Here is a 21,624-nt window from a genome sequence, read left to right as displayed (position 1 = left end):
AAGGGGGAGTGAGAGCACGTCCTTCTACTCCGCCATCTTGGTTCGTCTTTTCTGTTTGTACAATTTTTGATGGTCATTCTGACCAGTGTGAGGTGATGTTATAGAGATTTTTTTAAACAAATTAATTTTGGCAATATAACCCAGAGGTAGATAAAAGGTCACATATACATAACATGCATCCATAGACATACATTGACCCACAGAGACTTATAGCTTCCATTCCAAATTTTAGCCATGAATAAGATACAACAATACAAAACTCACTTGTGTATAAATAATGATTGAATCCAAATTGTGTCTGGCAGATGGAACAAGTTAGGATTACCTGCTCCAGTGGCTAAAGCTTTTTACTAATATTTTCGGAGAAGACTTTAAAGATTTGTATTTGTCCTTGACAAGTAATATTATGGAGGCTATGGAGTAGATTTTGTGCAACAGAGCTTTGAAGGCAGTTGCATTATTAAAAGCATCCCCCCCCACCCTCTTTTTCTTCAGTCTTAGGTGATTATGAGCAGTGTTTTAGTTACCATGTCTTTGAAATATAATCTCCCCAGGAGCTAAGATTTACATCTTCAAGGGACAGAGAAAGATTGTAAGTTTTCTCCTAGGAGTTTTAGTGCCCTTTGGATCGTTTCAGGAATCCCAATAAAAGGTAGTGGCACACACACCCCAGTAATTAGGGGAATACACCCTGTAAAAAGAATTCTCTGGACTCAGGGTCCAGGGGGGCCCATTCAGGGTTGGAAATGAAGAAGGGGTCATTTGGGTCACTGTGGTCATGGAAACCATCAACCCATTGGACTGTGCCAATTTTGTGCAGCAGGAGATGGTTCTTGTCTTAATGTTTTCCATTCACTGTGATGCTTAGCAGTGATCACTGTGGTGGAAGGCTGGGGATGGTGCTAGGCAATAAATATCCAAGTAAGGAGAGGGACGGCTCTGGTACAGGTATCGGTGGCTCTAGGAACCTTTGCCTTCTCTTCTCCCTCCTCCTCCTCAATAGAGGCCCCAATAATCTCGTCAGCTTTTCTTTTGGTGGCAGGAATGTCTCATGAGGCATGTTTCTCCATTCTGCCTCATTCAGGGGAAAGCTGAGGGGCTCAGGATCTGTGGTATCATACAGGAGAGGGGCAGGTTATAGATTTTAGGATCTTCAGAGATACCAACCAGTTAACACGTTTTGGCAGCCATGAGTAGCAATTCAGAGTTTGTTCCCCCCCAAAAAACACGAAAACCTGCAATGGCCAGTTAGCTTCCCCTTCTTCTTCCTCCTGCACAAAATCTTTAGGAAAGGTTTGGATTTAGTTAAGGTATAGTTTCTGATCTGTTTCTGTTGCACTTCTTGATTTTTTCCTATTGCCTCAATTGTAAGTATTATTATTGGAAAATTTTGAATGACATCACTGTGAGCCCTTTTTGTGGGCAGCTGCTTTCCTTTTCAGGGTGTGCCTCCACTAGCATGATATGCACAAGGTCTTTGGAAAAAGCCTCTGAGCCTCTGGAGCATAATACCACAGTCTTGGCGTGTTGGTGTGCTGGCACTGAGTAATGCCCTGGAAGCTTCCATGGGGTTTTACATTTATCAAGGAGCTGGTACACCTCCTTAGAGTTGTTAGGAGGTGCTGGCACCAGGTGCTCAGGACAGGACATTTATAAATATTTGTCCATTAATTGTTTAGCAACATCGTGGCCAGGATGATTATCTCATCAGGTCTGGGAGGCGAAGAGCAATAGGTAGTGAGTGAAGCAGTGACACAGAGACTGTAGGCCTCTGTTGTATTTTCCCTTTTGTGGTGCCATCAGTTTCCTGTCAGGAGGCTATTTCACTGTTCTGGGTTAAGGCTCACAGTCCAAGCGTGACCCACCAACTCAATTTTCAGAAGTCTCCTATCTTCCTTACCTATAGGAATCCTTTCGTCCTGCCTTTAACCGAGAGCCTCTCCTTGGTCAGTGACAATAGCCTGGTGATCCAGTCCACCTTCCTAAGTTCTCCTTGGCCTTGAGGTGTGGAGCACCCTCACACACATTCATAGTCAATTAAAGCCCCTACAATTAGTGGTCTAATCACCTTATTAGACCACATGCCCTTGATCACACTGCTCTGGGTATACTGTTGAGTTATTATAGCAGCCATGATATGCAAGCAACATGCAACAGAGGCAGTATGTGAAAGCACATGGCAGCTCAACAGACCTCAGGTAAGCAGTGCCCTTTCTCAGATGGGGTTACCCACCTGAGTTGGTTAGATCATGGTGTGTGATCCTTTTCATATATTGTTGAAATCAGTCTGCTCGTATTTTGTTGAGGATTTTTGCATCTGTGTTCATCAGGGATATTGGCCTGTAACTTTCTTGTAGCATCCTCGTCTGGTTTTGGAGTCAGGGTTATGCTCACCTTGTAAAATGAGTTTGAAAGCGTTCCCTCTCCTTTTTTTGGAAGCCTTTGAGAAGGATTGGTACTAACTCTTCTTTGAATGTGTTGTATACTTCACCAGTGAAACTGTCTGGTCCTTGTCTTTTGCTGGCAGGTTTTTTGTTTAATAATCTCTAATTTAATTACTGGTAATTGGTCTGTTCAGATTTTCTGTTTCTTTATGATCCTGTCTTGGTGTTTGTACATTTCTAGGAATTTATCCATTTCTTCTAGGTTGTCAAATTTGTTGGCAGGTAATTGTTCATAGTAGTCTTGTGTTTCTTTGGTATCAGTTGTTATGCGTCCTGTTTCATTTCTGATTTTATTTTAGTCCTCCCTTTTTCTTGGTGAGTCCAAAGGCTTGTCAACTTTGTTTAGCTTTTCAAAGAACCAGCTCTCAGTTTCACTGATTTTTCTATTGTCTTTTTAGTCCCTAGTTAGTTCATATTTAGTTCATATATTTCCACTCTGATCTTTGTTATTTCCTTCCTTCTACTAACTTTGGCCTTCGCTTTTCCTTCTTTTTCGAGTTCACTAAGGTATAAAATTAGGTTTCTTACAATTTTTGTTTCTTGATGTAGGAATTTATTGCAATGAACTTCCCTTTAGAACTGCTTTTGCTGCATCCCGTATGTTTTGGTATGTTTTATTACCATTTCATTTGTCCCAGGAATTTTTTTTCTCTGTGATTTCTTCGTTGACCCATGGGTTGTTCACATGTTGTTTAATTTCTGAATTTTCCAGTTTTCTTCTTGTAACGGACTTCTAGTTTCATCCCACTGTGGTTGGAAAAGATGCTTGATAGCAGCTTTCAATCTTCTTAATATATTAAGGTTTGTTTTGTGTCCTAACATATGAACTATTCTGGAAGAAATTAACAAGAATGTGTATTCTATTGCTTTTGGATGGAATGATCTGTATCTCTCTCTCAAGTCCATCTGTTCAAATGTATCACTCATTTAAGGCTGATGTTTCCTTATTGATGTTCTGTCTGGTTGACCTATCCATTGATGAAAGTGAGGTATAAAAGTCCCCTACTATCATTGTACTGCTATTTCTCCCTTTAGGGCTGTTGATAATCTTTGCTTTATATATTGAGGTGCTCCTATGTTGGGTGCATAAATATTTACAAATGGTACATACTCCTGTTGGACTGACCCCTTTATGTAATGCCCTTCTTTCTCTCTTATTACAGTCTTTGTTTTAAAGTCTATTTTGTCTGGTGTAAGTATAGCTACTCCAGCTTTCTTTTGGTTCCTGTTTGCATGGAGTATCTTTTTCCATCCCTTCACTTTCAGTCTCTGTGTCCTTACATGCAAGGTGAGTCTCTTGAAGGCAGCATATAGATAGGTCGTCTTTTTTTTTAATGCCTTTTGATTACAGACTTTATTAGTTCATTTACATTTAAAGTAATGAATTATAGACATTTAAAGTAATGAATTATAGGTATATACTTACTGCTGTTTTGTTAATTCTTTTCTTACCATTTTATAGTTCTCATTTCTTCTGTTCTTTTCCTTTGTGATTTGATGATTTTTAGTAGTATGCTTAGATTTCTTTTGCTTTATCTTGTGTGTCTACTATAGGGTTTTTGCTTTGTGTCTACCATGAGGCTTACATATAGCAACTTACAACAACTTAACAGTCTATATATTTTAACTTTGAACACATTCTGAAGTTCTACATTCTTACTCCTCCCCCTGCCACGTTATGTTTTTCATATCACATTTTACATCTCTTTATCTTGTATATCCCTTACATACCGTTGACCCTTGAATAACATGGGTTTGAACTGCCCAGGTCCACTTACACATGGATTTGTTTTCACTAAATATGTACTACAGTACTACAAAATATGTACTATAGTACTACACAATGTACAGTTGGTTGACTCCACGGATGTGGAACTGGTATATGCGAATTTTCAAGTGGGTGGAGGGTCAGCACACTTAACCCGTGTTGTTCAAGGGTCAACTATGTCTGTAGTTAGTTATTTTTACTACTTTTGTCCTTTAACATTCATACTCGTTTTAATCCACCATTTTACTATATATTTACCAGTGAGATTTATCCTTTCATATGTTTTCTTGTTACTAGTACCCCTTTTTGTTCAGCTTAAAATTCCTGTAACATGAACTCCTTTACCTTCTCTTTCTGTCTCCAACTAACTAGCAATACTTAGATGGGGAGAGTATTCTTGGTTGGAAGTTTTTCTTTTCAGCACTTTGACTATATCATGCCACTCCCTCTGGCCTGCAGCATTTTGCCTAAAAAACCTACTGATGGTCTTACAGGGGTTCCCTTGTATGTTACAAATTGGTTTTCTCTTGCTGCTCTTAGAAGTAAGTAAGTCTCTCCTTAACTTTTAATTATAATGTGTCTTGGTGTGCGTCTCTTTGGGTTCATCTTGTTAGTTTGGAACTCCCTAGGCTTCCCAATCTGGATGTCTGTTTCCTTCCCCAGGTTAGGGAAGTTTAAGCCATTATTTCTTCAAAATATCTTTCTGTCCCTTTCTCTCTCTGCCTCCTGGCACCTCCCTAAAATGTGAATATTAAGTCAGCTTGATGTTGTCCCCACAGTCCCGTAAGCTATCATCTTCATTCTTTTTTTCTTTTTGCTGCTCTGACTGGGTGAGTTCGACTGCCCTGTCTTCGAGTTCACTGACCTTTTTTGCTTCATCTAGTCTGCTGTTGAACCCCACTAGTGTATTCTTCAGTAGTTATTGTATCCTTCCTTTTGAAGTGATCACTGAGTTTATCCATTCCTTTCCAACATCTTTATGACATTATTTATTTTGAACTCTTTATCAGATAACTAAGTCACTTACCTCAGTTTCATTAAGGATTTTTTTCTGAGGTTTTTATCTTGTTTCATGTGCAACATATTCCTCTGTTTCTTCACTTTCCTTGACTCTTTGTATTGGTTTCTATATAGTAGATGAAACAACCACCTCTCTGTCTTGAAGGAGTAGCCTCATGTAGGAGATGAACCTTATCATTCAACCCTGCTCTATAGCTCTTGGCTGTCTCTCAACCAGCAATCATGAGAAGAGGAGAGTACAAATGCAGGATATTGGAAATGCATCAGAAATTAAAGACCAGTAACTTCTAAAACAATCTTGTTGTTTATATATAGACTGCTATATCAAAACCTCATGGGAACCACAAACCAAAAATGTACGATAGATAGATACACACACACACAAAAAGAAAAAGGAATCCTAACACAACACTGAAGATAGATAGATAGTCATCAAATCACAAGAGGAGAGACCAAAAGAGGAAGGGAAGAAAAAAGACCTTCACCACAAAATCCAAAACAAAATGGCGATAAGAAACATACATATTGATAATTACCTTAAATGCAAAGGACTAAATGCTCCAACCAAAAGACACAGACTAGCTGAATGGATCCAAAAACAAGACCCGTATATATGCTGTCTACAAGAGCCCCACCTCAGACCTATGAGACACATACAGACTGAAAGTGAGGGGATGGAAAAAGGTATTCCATGCAAATGGAAATCAATCAATCAAAAGAAAGCTGGAGTAGCAATACTGATATCAGACAAAATAGACTTTAAAGTAAAGAATGTTAAAGAGACAAGGAAGGACACTACATATGATCAAGGGATTGATCCAAGAAGACGATATAACAATTGTAACTATTTATGCACCCAACAGAGGAGCACCTCAATATATAAGGCAAATACTAACAGCCATAAAAGGGGAAATCGACAGTAACACAATAGTAGTGGGGGACTTTAACACCCCACTTTCATCAATAGACATACACAGGCCTTAAATGACACACTAGACCACATGGACTTAACTGAAATTTATAGAGCATTCCATCCAAAAGCAGCAGAATACACATTCTTGTCAAGTGCACATGGAACATTCTCCAGAACAGATCACATGCTGGGCCACAAAGCAAACCTTGGTTTACAATTAAGAAAATTGAAATCATATCAAGCATTTTTCCAACCACAATGCTATGAGATGAGAAATCAACTACAAGGAAAAATGTGTAAAAAAACACAAGCACATGGAGGCTACAAAATATGCTACTAAATAACCAATGTATCACTGAAGAAATCAATACCTAGAGACTAATGAAAATGAAAGCATGACAATCCAAAACCTATGGGACGTAGCAAGAGCAGTTCTAAGAGGGAAGTTTATAGCAATACAGTCTTACCTCAGGAAACAGGAAACATCTCAAATAAACAACCTAACCTTACACCTAAAGCAATTAGAGAAAGAAGAAACAAAACCCAAAGTTAGTAGAAGGAAAGAAATCATAAAGATCAGAGTAGAAATAAATGAAATAGAGATGAAGACAACAAGAAAAGATCAAGGAAACTAAAACTGGTTCTTTGAGAAGATAAACAAAACTGATAAACCTTTAGCCAGATTCATCAAGAAAAAAAGGGAGAGGGCTCAAATCAATAAAATTAGAAATTTAGAAATGAAAAAGGAGAAGTTACAGCACATGCCACAGAAATACAAAGGATCATGAAAGATTACTACAAGCAACTCTATGCCAATAAGATGGACAGATTCTTAGAAAGGCACAATCTCCCATGACTGAACCAGGAAGAGGTAGAAAATACGAACAGACCAATCATAAGTACTGAAATTGAAACTGTGATTTAAAAACTCCCCAAGAAACAAAAGCCCAGGACCACATGGCTTCACAGTCAAATTCTATCAAACATTTAGAGAAGAGTTAACACCTACCCTTCTCCAACTCTTCCAAAATAATTGCAGAGGAAGGAACACTCCCAAACTCATTCTATGAGGCCACCGTCACCCTCATAGCAAAACCAGACAAAGATCCTACAGAAAAAGAAAATTACAGGCCAGTGTCACTGATGAACATAGATGCAAAAATCCTCAACAAAATACTGGCAAACAGAATCCAACAGCACATTAAAAGGATCATACACCACGATCAAGTGGGATTTATTCCAGGGATGCAAGCGTTTTTCCATATCTGAAATGACTGTCAGACCTGTCTGGTCCCTTCCGATTACATTTATTATCTGTATCATTTAGCCTTATCTAAAACTACTGAATCCCTTTAATCTTTTTCATTAAAATTTTTTCTTCATTAAACAAATGTTCATTCCCTCTAAAGCACTGTTTTACCAAGTCTTTTTTTTATATTTTTATTAGTTATAATATCACATTGTAATATAGTGTATCATTATTATATTTAGTTATAAATTATTATTTTCCATGCAAGTTAAATTTGATCCTTACATGTAATCTGAAAGATCCAGACCAGGGTTAAGAAAAGTAAAAGCCATCATGGAAAGAAGGAACAAAACAAAACAGGAGCATCAGTAACAACAAAACCTGTTACCTCACATTGGAGATCAATAATACCTTCTTCATAAAGCAGGCTGCTTGCCACTCACCTGGTCGGCAAGTCTTAATCCATATGAATACCTTCTGCAGTAAAGATTAAGGATTTTTACCAAGTCTTGAAATCACTTATTTGCTTTTTCTGAATATCTTCTGGCTGTTTTCAGTGAGACAGAGAAGAATCTAAAGAGCTCAGAAACACATAAACTGGGTTTACTTGTTTGAAGGACAGTTATAGTATTTTACTTGATTTCATGTGACTATTTCTCCAATTCTCTTGCCTCAAAGACAAAGTAAGGCTAGTTTCCCAAGAAATAAATCTGTCAGTACCTTTTATTCAGATCAGTGTTACTTGCTTTCAACTCCACATTTAACATGATGAGAAGATTGAATTTTCTAGGAAAGTGTCCAGGTTTAAAATACCTTATACATCAGGGCAGGTTGCTTTTTGGTTTGCTCTGACGCCAGGCCTGTGGCATTCTAAATCCCAGCCTCAACATTTGTGTGTTAAATGACCTTGGTTTTATTATTCGGTAACATCTCTGAGCCTCCATTTCCTCATCTGCAAGTAGGGATGATAATTATACCTTCATTATTGGGTGTGGCTTAAGATAGGTAAAGTAAAAATCGGTGTTGTAATTCCATTTTTGCCTAAGCTTTATTTTTAACCCTGGAAAATACAAGTGTGACTTTGTTTTAAAGTTATTTTTCTCCCAAAGAAAAAAATCACTAGTCTGTAGATTTATTTCTGAGCATGCCGAAGAAACCTCAGAAATTGAATCACACAAGCCAAGCATGAAAAAAAAAATCATTTTCATATGCATCATTGATGCTTGATTATCGCAAAGTGACTGGACAAGATTAAAAAGCCACATTTTATTGTGTTTATCTAAGATTAACATTAGATAATTATCTGAAATCACATACTTATTGTAAGATTAAATGCGGGGCGGGGGAAGGAGATGGTGATCTGAGAGATTAGGAAGAGAGGAGGGATCCTCATCTATATAGGTAAAGAAAATCGACTACAAATCAGATACTTGGTAGGTCTCTGTAAGTACATTATTAAGAAGTTTATTGTGGTTTAGTACAGTTTGATTCCAGATTTCTAAAGAATGTGTATGTGTGTAAGGATTCGAATGTGAGTTGGAAGTAAGAGTAGATGTAAACCAAAAATGTTAACAGTGATTCTATCTTTGCAGTGTAATTAATTGCACATGATTGGTTTTCTTTTTTAGATGTTTCTGCATTAGTAAATTTTTATGTAATATATATTTTCTGTAGTAAAGTTGGCAATCCTAAAAGTAACAGTTATACAAAAAGATAATAGTGCACAGTTTTATTGTTTAAACAAACTTCATGTATCTGTGTTTCATGAGTTTTCAACTGGTGATTATCAAGTGATTGTTTCACTAATAAAAATATAATTTCCAGTTTGGGGTATTGTCCTAAAATAAAGCTGTATCATTTGGGATTATACTGTCTCTACTCTTGGCTTGTTTTAATAGTGCACCTTGTGTATTTTCATCTGTACATAGCCTTTAGTAAATACCACATTTCTTATAACATTGAAATTTTATCTTAGAATCACAGAATGTTGGAATAATTATGTACCTTATAGGAGATTGAGTTCAGGGGTGGAACATTGATGACTGTGGGTCATTTGTTATACCCAGAGAATTTTAAAAGCCTTTATGACTAATAAAATATAGTACTATAAAACAAGCAGCTTTATAGTGCCCACCGTCTTACTTTCTGCCAGATATTTAAATAATATCAGTGACCTGTAGTGCCTGCAAATATTGTTTAAAAAAAAAAAAAGCTACTATTGGCTAAGTTTAAGCCTTGAAAACAAAGTCAGTAGTACTGGGGGTGGTGTCTGTACCAAGGTTTGGGATATAGATTAATCAGGCAATTTGAAGCAGAGGCTTGATTATGATATACAAGAATTCATTATAATCACTACTACTCATTGAATGTTTATATGCTAGGGACTTACTTACTTAGATGCACTAGAGCTGTGTACTTTGGGGCTGGGGAGGAATATCTGGTAGAAGAGGATCCCAAACAGAACCATTAAGAAAACAAGGCATTCATCTGTGAAGCATTTGAACACTAAGAGCCTACAACAGCCAGAAATAGCACAATGACGATGGGATGCCTGAACGAGAACCTCGTAATGGGACATGGAAAATGGTATTTAACTTATATTTTAAAGGGAAGATTATGTTCTATATTTGGAAAGAGGAAATCCCTTATGCTTTTTTTCCCCTTCTAATATGTCATAACTGAAAATACAAATAACACCAAGGCTTGAAGACTTTTGGTTCTGACTGGCTATTGTAGGGGAGGATCCGGAGTGAGCACCATGATTTGTAACTTCTTGTCAGGGAAAATATAGGCTGTAGGTCATCTGAACCAGCGAGTCTGGTTTTGGGTTTTGTCTTCATCATGTTAACAGAACCCAGATATGTGTTCATTGGCTATCTCCTATCTTTTGATTACACTGATTTTCAATTCACTTCGTCTTGTATTTTCAGAAGGAGTTTTGGAACACTTACACAAAAGCACAACAAGGAGAGAGTAACAGAGGAAGTGACTGGTTTCAGTTTTACCTTACCTTTCCATTAATCTTTGGCCTCTTCATTATCCTCCTTGTCATTTTCCTAATCTGGAGATGCTTCCTAAGAAACAAAACTCGCAGACAGACGGTGACTGAAGGCCATATTCCTTTCCCTCAGCACCTCAATATTATCACTCCGCCTCCTCCACCAGATGAAGTCTTTGATAGCAGCGGATTGTCGCCAGGCTTTCTGGAATATGTAGTTGGGCGCTCAGATTCCGTCTCCACTCGTCTGTCCAACTGCGATCCCCCACCGACCTATGAGGAAGCCACTGGTCAGGTGAACCTGCGGAGGAGTGAAACAGAACCTCATTTAGATCCACCCCCAGAGTATGAGGACATCATCAACTCCAACTCAGCCAGTGCCATTGCTATGGTGCCTGTGGTCACCACCATCAAGTGAAACTGCACACTTCTTTTTATTATAATCATTTTTAAAATACTAATGAAAGAACTTTCTAGCACTTTACCACTACATAAATGTGCATTTGACTTATTGGATTCTGACAGCATACCACTTCACATCCTCTGATTTGATTTTCATTAGTTTTGTTTCCTACTATAAATTCATTATCCATGCTCATTTTTGCTAATGGAAATATGTTAAGAGGGAAAAATACTAGTGGAGGTCTTCATGTGAGGAGATGTACATGTGTGTAGGCATATGTTTATGTATATATGTACATGCACATATGTGTGTGTGTACATCAGCCCAGTGTATGGGCAACTGTCTTAAAAAGTCATTAACATCTATCTAAATCACCTGTAAAGTTAGAACATTACTCACCAAAACCGGGGTGGGGGAGAAGGCACCAACAACTTGTGTAACAGGTAGCAACATGCTGTTGAATTTTGAAAATAAGATGAACTTAGCATGTTTTCTGATTCTTACAGGCTTTTGTTAACCACCTTCAACTACCTTAAAAGGAAAAAAAAATGCATGTAGTCAATCTTGACTTTAGGAGCAGCTCAGAAGGCGACAGAGAAGGAAGGCACAATAAACAATACCTTGCTTATTTCAGTGGACAGCAAGAAAATCATGGGTCCTTAGTGGCATTTGGTTGGTTTCGTAGGAGGGATTTTTGTTGCTGTTATTGACTGCCTCCCCCACAAAAATTAAACAGTATTTGCTCAGTATCTTTGCATGTCTCATGCTATTTGTATTAACATCTTGATGGGGTGGATATCCTGGCAAAAGAATAATTTCTCAAGTAGATACACGTATTAATGACAGGGAACAGATGCAGATTTCTCCTTTGCCCATTGGCGACAGTATTTGTTTCTCGTTGTTTCATTGCCCTTTACTCTACTCCTTCTCCTACCACCACAGAATCTTCAAGCACCTAAGAATTTAGTTACAATTCCTGAAATTATTTTCTTAATGTTTTTATATAGGGTGAAGCCTTTGTCTCAAGATGATTAGGAGGCAATTTTCCATTAAATTAAGAACTGTGATTTTTATATTGTTCTCCAGTTGGTGGAGGAAGATTGCAAAGCCTGTGCTGTGCCAGGTGCACAATAAATCTAGTTATACCTGCACACAGACCTCATTGTTGCTATTTCATTTTGTATTTTCATCAGATTTTTTTTTAACTGCAGGATTTTTACTTTTCCCTTGGAGCAGGGGGAACAGGCTGCGAATGAACTGCCAACATAAACTGGCTCAGAAAGGAAAAAATAAAAGTTATACATGCACTGATGAAAAATTCATTATATCGGTCAGGGAAATGTCTGTGCCACTCCCATGACTGCGTAGTGTTGGATAAAATGGTTGAGCAGGCAGAAGGAATGCAGGTTTTGGAAGTGTCATACCGTGCTGCCTCCATCTCCAACCCAGCCAGACTCCCCCAAACCCAAGGAAGGAGGACCCTGAACTAAGGAGTCAGATGACCTGAATTTGAATTCCGCTCTGCCATACACTTGCCAGTCTACCTTGGCAAAGACCCACATCTGACCCTCAAATTCCTCCCCTTCTGAAACAGCAATAGTATCCTTTGCCCTGCCTTTCTCCTGGGGCTTAAAAAGTATCGAATGAGATGGTGTGCATGAAAGTCATTTGTAAGACGTGAAGAGCTCTCTAGGTGAAAGGTCATAGCATCGTTCTCATTGCTCCTATGAAGGGAGAATTTTCTCCCCGTTTCCCTAAAATGTATCTGAGTTTTCACATAGTGAGGAAGTAGAGTAGGCGGCTCCATAAATGACTAACGTGTTCCTAATCTAAGTGTGTGGGCTCTTAGTTAAACACCTGTCATTCTCTGGTCTCTACCGATGCTGGGCCTACCGAATGACGACTGCCAGCTCAGCACAAACAGGATTAAGCAAATGTTGGAAAGGGAACTAAGATGTCTGTGTTTAGATAATAGGTTTTATAGCTTTCATGGACTAAAAATGAATAAATCTTGAACCTGGTCTCAGCAGAAATGACAATATTATTTTGAATTTGGTCATGAGTACATGGTGATCTGTGGCTTCTATTTAAAGCTGAGAGTGGGAGTGTTGGAGCCAGTGATTTGTGTGCATGTGTGTAGGTATGTATTTTGGTTTATTTTTAAAGCAAAAGTAAGGCTCCTTTTGTGTGGACTTTTTTGTCATTAATAACAGGCCTTAGATTAAACCAGCAGTTTTCCAAGTGTGGCCAGTGAACCCCTGGGTGTCCTTGAGAACCTTTGAGGGGATCTGTGGGATCAAAAGTATTCTCATAATAATAACCAAGACATTAGCTGTCTTTCCACTCTCTCTCAAAAAGTAGTTAAAAATGTAAAAGCCATCTTTCCATGAATTTTTTTTTTTGTTTTAGAAAATATAACTATTTTCTTTAAAGTGTTATTTATGTTAGCATGTAATGGACTTCTTACTTTTTAAATGAATACTTAAAACTTTTTTCAGTTTTACTTTCTTAGATGGCAAATACTGGTAGATATAAACTCCATAAACAAAAGCTCTTTGGTGTCCAGATCCCCAACGAATGTTGAGTATAAAAGGGTCTGGAGACCAGAAGTTTGAGAATTACAGGATTAGACAAAGAAGCAGGATGTTCTATTACTAAGTATGTATTCTTGCAATTTTATTTTACATTCTAAACTCCTGGTATTGGACTTAATGCTGCCTCTTAGAGATACCCGAATTTCAGTATAAGAATGAATGTTGATCCTTGAAGGAAAAGCCAAATGATTAAACTGATCAATGACTACAGCTTTTTAGACTGTTGGTCACAGACCACACTACTCCACAGTGATAACTGGCAACAGCCACAGGTCTCCTGGCAGCATTCAGGTGATAATGACAGAAGAAGTAAATTGTTAAGATAAACAAAATACTTTCTTCAAGAAACAGTCTCTTCCGTTACTTTGTTTTGTTTGATATTGGTTTGGGTTTGACATTTTTAGAAACCCTTTTGCTACCCCATCTGGTTTTATAAACTGCGTTTCTTAACATTTGTTATAATTAAAGGGGCTTATCTGGAATAACATATTTTTTATGCTTTGGCCTTTCTTACCTGATTATTACATTCACCTTTGATTATTTTTAATAAAGGTTTATTTTTACAGATATATTTAGTACCTTCCTTAAGTAGTAACTAAATTGAATCAACCAATGTGCATTTAAATGAAAGAATGGGCTTCTGGGCCTTCCAGTGGACCCGTTTCCAGGCCTCCACATGCACTGCTTGTGTCTGGAATCCTAGAACTGGCACTTTTCTGCCTCCCTGCTTTGAATGTTACAATGAACTGTATCTGTTTAAAGTAAATTAAATGATTTCTTGTTTTCCTATTGACCAGTACAAATACAGATGCTGTGTTTGATTCACTGTTACTGATGACTTCAAGATTGATGATCTGATAGGATAACTGTGGAGGTAGCTTTAACTTGGTTCTGTGTAAATAGCATGTATTTTATAATATTACACATTTTTAAACACTTGGTTTACATTAAATTATGGTATTTAACTATTTTTATGTTATTCTAGGTAAGTTTTTTCTTATGTTTCTGTGTTTTTGGTATGCTAAATAAAGCTATTTTTAAACCCAAGCAATTTCTTCTGCCATGTGTTGACTATATTATGGTTAGGTGACAAACAAGCTCTTATTAGTTGTGATCTTTTTAACATGGTAAACTCATTACATTTTTTCTTATGAATTTAGGGAATATTGGTCAGTAAAGAAATCAAAAATTACCTGGTGAAAACTTCAGGCTGTTCTCAGCATAAGAAAGAACCATCTGTACTAGTTGTAAATGATGCTGGAATGATACAGAATGGGAACACTTGCTCCAAAGGGATACACTGAGTTCCCCGCTATACTGTGGTTTGTCAATTATTCGGACTAGTGTTGTCTGCAGATACAAAGGAGCTGGGTTTTTCCTCCTTAGCAGAATAGCTTGCATCTGACAGGAGAAAATGAGAAAGGAAAGCAAAGGATAGAAACATATGTGACCACAGGGCATCTCCCTAAGTGCAGTTACCTCAAAGACTAAAAGCTGATGTGCCATGTCATTAACCAAGCAAATGTAAATATGACTTGAGCTTTATGGTATAAAAAAATTTAAACTGTTTACTTATATCCAAGGAAGAATTTTAAGTATAAATTATAAGTCTAAATATACATTTTATAAGCATAAGTTTTCAGAGAATTGTCCAGAATGTCATAGAAGGTACTTTTAAAAACATATAGCAATTTCTAAAAATTACATAACTTACATCTTAACACATCCATGAAACCCAACACCTGGATCAAGACATTTCCAGGACCTGAGAAGGCTCCCTCTTACCCCGCCCCCTCCTTAAAGAGAACACTATTCTCACTTTGATCATAAAAGATCAGTTTTTAAAATTTCATACTTCGCTGTGGCCATATGGCCTTGACCCTTTTCCTTTTTTTTTTTTTTTTGCAGTACTTGGGCCTCTCACTGTTGTGGCCTCTCCCGTTATGGAGCACAGGCTCCGGACGCGCAGGCTCAGTGGCCATGGCTCACGGGCCCAGCCGCTCCACGGCATGTGGGACCTTCCCAGACCAGGGCACGAACCCGTGTCCCCTGCGTCGGCAGGCGGACTTTCAACCACTGCGCCACCAGGGAAGCCCAACCCCTTTTCCTTTTTTAAAGAATTTCCAAAAACGTCAAGCAAGAAATTCCAGACCTGCTCTTCCATCTCTTGGCCCTCCTTGAAATCACCTACTCATTCTAAGCCTTTTCTACACACCTGAAGCTCTTTGAGGGCCAAAATTATGTTTAATGCTTTTAACTCCCTTCCACAAATACACCAAATACCTAAAAGTGAGGACTCTTCTAATACTATAAATTGACCAAATGATCAGTACCTTTCTGGCTGGTCCCCTTAATGCTTGTCTTCGTCCTAAAATTCTTATCACATGCCATTTCCTTAAACTTTGTATGATAACATTTTGTTCTCAGGAATTTTATTTACTTTATCCACTACTTTTTTTTCCTTCAGATCAAAACCTGCTATAATCTGGCCCCACAGCCTTATCCAACCTTATTTCCTTCCATAGCTCAGGTGATAGGTATTTACAAAAGTACCTACCTTGTGTTAGACACTAATGGGATTAGAAGGCAATGGTGTCTATAGCCCTTCTCCCTGGGGATTAGACTGGGATAACTTCCTAATCTTCTAATTTAGTGCAACCCTAATTCTACCCCATCTCACAGAGATTCTTTTTGCCCAAAGTTCTGTGGTATTTATAATCAGTCATCTTTATCATGTAGTCCTTCATAGCAGGCTATGTTGTGATTTTTATAAGTTTTTAACAATGGAAACTAAGTTTGAAATTTTTTTTCATAGAGCCCTAATATATTAAACAGATGAGACTATTGTGGTTGACTACAGAAGTGGGAAGCTTGGAACCTCACCATCTGTGACCTTCCTTGTCAATCCGCCTTACTTCAAGTCAGTCCAAGTTCCCTCTGCAAACATTCGAATTTGATGAACATAACTGGAAAACCACTATAACATCTCCTTGGAAAACCACTATAACATCTCCTATTGACGTCCAATTTCTTAGTCCCTCATTTTTCCACACACGCAAAAAAGCAATCTACAGAATCTCCTCCACTAACACACAGCTTAGGGTCCAAAATGTTCTTTCTGGTCCAACTGTTCCTAGCATACTGCACTGGACACCAACAAACACTATCAAAATTTTGTCAGAGGAGAGCACCATGTAATGTTAATAGTCCTGATTCTTTGGTTACATCATTTCCATCCTCACCATACTTTTTGCTACATTTTCAATACTCAGTCCGTTTGCATTTGTGGAAATGATAGTTTGATTGTATCCACAAACCACATTTTAAAATAAGCATGTAATGTCAGTAATGTCAGTGAAAATAGTATAGACAGGGTACTCCAAAAGCCTGTTCTTCCACAAAAGCAGCAAATAAACTGCCAAAAACTGTCAGAATCAACTTCATTAGAACTCTGGAAATAAAGTTGATAGCAACCAATCAAGAAAAAAACTTTCACTTACCCTGCCCTTATCCCCTGCTTCCCTTCTCAGTGGCATCTTGGAAGACAACAGCTCACATTCCAGGTATAGGTTCCTAGTACCAGAAGGAGAAAAATGAACCTTATTCTCAAAGAATTGAGGTTGGTTGTTTAGCCCTTTATTTTGGCTTCCTGAAGTACCAGCTCAAAGGGCTGATGTTTATTTCACCTCACTTAGAACTTGCCCAAGGTGGAGGCAGCTACCAGGGTGGGGTGGGGACATTCAAAACTACTTAAAACGTAAAAGCATTAGCTGCTACCTGCTGGACAAGGAGTAACAGTTGGGATAAACAATAGACAAAATGAAAAACTTGGGAGGAAAGGCTAGGGAATGAAGAGAATAAGGACTTTGAAAAACTCCCACATAGTCTTAGGAATCTATTAATAGAAGGCCAAGCACATATCCAAAGCTAGGTACATGCTCTAAAAAATCTGAGAGGCTGGGGCTTCCCTGGTGGCTCAGTGGTTAAGAATCCGCCTGCCAATGCAGGGGACACGGGTTCTAGTGGTCCGGGAAGATCCCACATGCTGCGGAGCAACTAAGCCCATGTGCCACAACTACTGAGCCTGTGCTCTACAGCCTGCGAGCCACAACTACTGAGCCTGTGCTCTAGAGCCTGTGAGCCACAAGTACTGAGCCCACGTGCCACAACTACTGAAGCCCGCACGCCTGGAGCCTGTGCTCCGCAACAAGAGAAGCCACCTCAATGAGAAGCCCGCGCACTGCAACAAAGACCCAACCACAGCCAAAAATAAATAAATAAATAAATTTTAAGAAAATTGAGAGGCTTTAAACTCTCACCTTTGTCTGACCTTCAGGTTCTCCATAAGCAAGAAGTGAAGTTTATGATAGAGTTGTATATTATTTGGCTGACAGTTGAAGGTTTCCTCCAACACAAAGAGCCCATCTGCCAAAACTAGGACACTTTTTTGGGGGGAGGGGCATTTAGGGAACTCTGTCAAGTCACTACCTGATCACTACAATAACAGAAACGAGACTTCTATCACATGACAAAGAGTACAGACTTCAGCCACATACGACTTCAACCACATATGACAAAGAATACAGACTTTACAAAATGAGTTTAAAATGTTACTAAAACAACAAACAACAACTAAAACAAGTAGCAAAATCAAACCCTGAGGAGGGGGAAGAATCTGATTTCCAGAGTTGCTATCCTTTAATATTAATTCATAGCTCCACCTTATTGCTTAGTCAGTATAGTACCCAGTCCCCACCATCTAGGAAGCCTGACGAGAAAACTCAGGCAACTGTGGAGCCCATCCTACAACCTCATGTGGGCAGGGTACAAAGCCAACAGTTCTATCCAACAGTTCTCAGCCAGCAACACACACACTCCCAACCTTGGAGCTCATGTAGTGGCCTCACCCCAAAATAGACCCAGCAAGCCCCAGTGGCCCAAGGATGTTACCAGCAGACATGTACAGGAACCCAACAGCTGACTGGTGAAGAACTGTCTCTGACAAAGCAAACCTGTTAAGTCTGGAAGAGGAAACCACTTACTCAAATGTGCAGATACCAATGTAAGGAATCAAAGATCATAAAAAAACCAAGTAAATATGAAACCAAAGGAAACTAAGAAAACTCCAATTACTAACTGTAAAGAAATATAAATTACGAACTGTCAGACAAAGAATTCAGAATAATCCTTTTAAAGAAGTTTAGTGAACTACAAGAAGACACAGAAAACTCAATGAAATCAGTAAAACAATACATGAACAAAAACAAAACTTCAAAGAAATAAAAACCATCAAAAACAAAAAATAAAAAATCCTAGAGCTAAAAAATATAATGAATAAACTGAAGAATTCAGTAGGGAGCTTCAAAAGCAGACTCAACCATACCAAAGAAGGAATCAGTGGCTGAGAAGACAGGAGTATTGAAATTATCCAGTCAGAGGAGAAAAAAGAAGAAAAAGAGTAAAGAAAGTTGATGGGACACATGGGACACAATGAAAAGAAACACTATCCACATTATAGGATTCCAGAAGGGGAAGAAAAAGACAAAGGGCCAGAAAGTATATTTCAAGCAATAATGGCTGAAAAAATTCCCAAACCAGGGGAGAGAAATGGACATCCAGATCCATGAGTCTTTAAAGGATCCCAAATAGGTTGACCTCAAAGACACCTACTCCAAAACACATTATAATTAAGTTGTCAAATGTCAAACACAAAGGCGGAATTTTGAAAGCACAAAAAGAAGAGAAGTTATGTACAAGGGAACCCCCATAACACAGTCAATGGATTTCTCAACAGAAACGTTTCAGGTCAGGAGAGAATAGCATGATATATTCAAAATATTGTAAGGAAAAATAAAAACCTGTTAACCAAGATTCCTATACCCAGCAAATCTGTCCTTCAGAAATGAAGGAGAGATAAAGACTTTCTCAAACAAACAAAAGCTGAGGGAGTTCCTCGCCACTAGACGTGCCTTACAAGAAATGCTAAAGGGAGTTCTTTGAGTGAAAGTAAAAGGACAATAGTAAACATCATAAAAATGTAAGAAGGTAGAGTAAAACTCACTGATCATGGTAAATATATAGTCAAAGTTAGATTCTTTACTATGATAATAGTGGTGCATAATTCACTTACAGCTCTAGTTTAAAAGTTAAAAACCAAATGTAAAAGTTACCAGAACTATAATAATCTGTTATTAGTTATACAATATAATAATATGTAAACTGTAATATCAGTGACCAAAACTGTGAGGGGAAGGAGAAGTAAAAATGTAAAGCTTAGAAATTCAGGTGAAGTTAAGTTGTTATCAGTGTAACACAGGGTGTTATAATTTTAAGCTATTTCATGTGAGCCTCATGGTGAGCACAAGGAGAAAAACCTTTAGAGTTACACAAAAGAACATGATAAAGAATTCAAAGCATACAGATACCAAAAGACATCAAAACACACACACACACAAAGACAGCAGGAACAATGGATCTACATAACAGCCAGAAAACAATTTTAAAAATGACAATAGCAAGTCTTTACCTATCAATAATTACTTTAAATATAAATGGATTAAATTCTCCAATCACAAGACATAAAATAAATGAATGGATTAAAAAAAAAGATCCAGAGAGGAGCTTAAAGATGGCGGAAGAGTAAGACACAGAGGTCACCTTCCTCCCAACAAATACATCAGAAATACATCTACATGTGGAACAATTCCTACAGAACACCTACTGAACGCTGGCAGAAGACCTCAGACCTCCCAAAAGGCAAGAAACTCCCCACGTACCCGGGTAAAGCAAAAGAAAAAAGAATAAATAGAGACAAAAGGATAGGGATGGGACATGCACCACTGGGAGGGAGCTGTGAAGGAGGAAAGGTTTCCACACACTAGGAGCCCCTTCGCGGGCAGAGACTGCGGGTGGCGGAGGGGGGAAACTTCAGAGCCACGGAGGAGAGCACAGCAACAGAGGTGCAGAGGGCAAAGCGGAGACATTCCCGCACAGAGGATCGGTGCCGACCAGCACTCACCAGCCCAAGAGGCTTGTCTGCTCACCCCCCGGGACGGGCAGGGGCTGGGAGCTGAGGCTCAGGCTTCGGTCAGATGCCAGGGAGAGGACTGGGGTTGGCGGCGTGAACACAGCCTAAAGGGGTTAGTGCACCATAGCTAGCTGGGAGGCAGTCCGGGAAAAAGTATGGAGCTGCCAAAGAGACAAGAGACTTTTTCTTGCCTCGTTCTTTCCTGGTACACGAGGAGAGGGGATTAAGAGCGCCGCTTAAAGGAGCTCCAGAGACGGGCACGAGCTGCGGCTATCAGCACGGACCCCAGAGACGGGCATGAGATGCTAAGGCTGCTGCTGCTGCCACCAAGAAGCCTGTGTGCGAGCACAGCTCACTCTCGACACCTCCCCTCCCAAGAGCCTGTGCAACCTGCCACTGCCAGGGTCCCGTGATCCACGGACAATTTCCCTGGGAGAACGCACGGCACGCCTCAGGCTGGTGCAACGTCGCGTTGACCTCTGCCGCTGCAGGCTCACCCCAAATCCGTACCCCTCCCTCCCCCAACCCTGAGTGAGCCAGAGCCCCCGAATCAGCTGCTCCTTTAACCCCGTCCTGTCTGAGCAAAGAACAGACGCCCTCAGGCGACCTACACGCAGAGGCGGGGCCAAATCCACAGCTGAACACCGGAAGCTGTGTGAACCAAGAAGAGAAAGGGAAATTTCTCCCAGCAGCTTCAGGAGCAGTGGATTACAGCTCCACAATCAACTTCATGTATGCTGCATCTGTGGAATACCTGAATAGACAACGAATCATCCCAAATTGAGGAGGTGGACTTTGGGAGCAACGATATATATATATTTTTCCCCTTTTTTTCTCTTTGTGAGTGTGTATGTGTATGCTTCTCTGTGTGGTTTTGTCTGTATAGCTTTGCTTTTATCATTTGTCCTAGGGTCCTGTCTGTCCATTTTTGGTTTTATTACTTGAAAAAAACTTTTTTCTTAATAATTATTTTTTATTTTAATAACTTTGTTTTACTTTACTTTATTTGATTTGATCTTCTTCTTTCTTTTTTTTTCTCCCTTTATTCTGAACCGTGTGGAGGACAGGCTCTTGGTGCTCCAGCCAGGCGTTAGGGCTGTGCCTCTGAGGTGGGAGAGCCAAGTTCAGGACACTGGCCGAGAAAAGACCTCCCAGCTCCACGTAATATCAAACGGTGAAAATCTCCCAGAGATCTCCATCTCAACGCC

General features: G+C 39.0%; 1 protein-coding gene across 14 annotated transcripts in view; it reads left to right on the top strand.

Moving 5' to 3' along the window:
* Positions 1–21,038, top strand: part of PRRG1 (proline rich and Gla domain 1) — a 229,482-nt gene extending 208,444 nt beyond the window's left edge. For 13 of the 14 annotated variants that reach the window (XM_089904993.1, XM_089905003.1, XM_089905008.1 and 10 more), the window contains one exon: positions 10,325–21,038. In XM_089904993.1, the coding sequence (XP_089761119.1) occupies positions 10,325–10,810 (486 nt within the window). In that variant the 3' untranslated portion in view covers positions 10,811–21,038. The remainder of the gene's footprint in view (positions 1–10,324) is intronic. The other variant, XM_089904994.1, reaches the window with a different exon arrangement.
* Positions 21,039–21,624: the final 586 nt, after the last annotated feature.

The sequence above is a fragment of the Delphinapterus leucas genome, chromosome X, assembly GCF_059928025.1.
Source record: "Delphinapterus leucas isolate spDelLeu-1000000601 "Yukka" chromosome X, BTC_Dleu_Yukka2, whole genome shotgun sequence".
Taxonomy (NCBI): Eukaryota; Metazoa; Chordata; class Mammalia; order Artiodactyla; family Monodontidae; genus Delphinapterus; species Delphinapterus leucas.
This window is presented reverse-complemented; position numbering and strand designations above follow the sequence as displayed.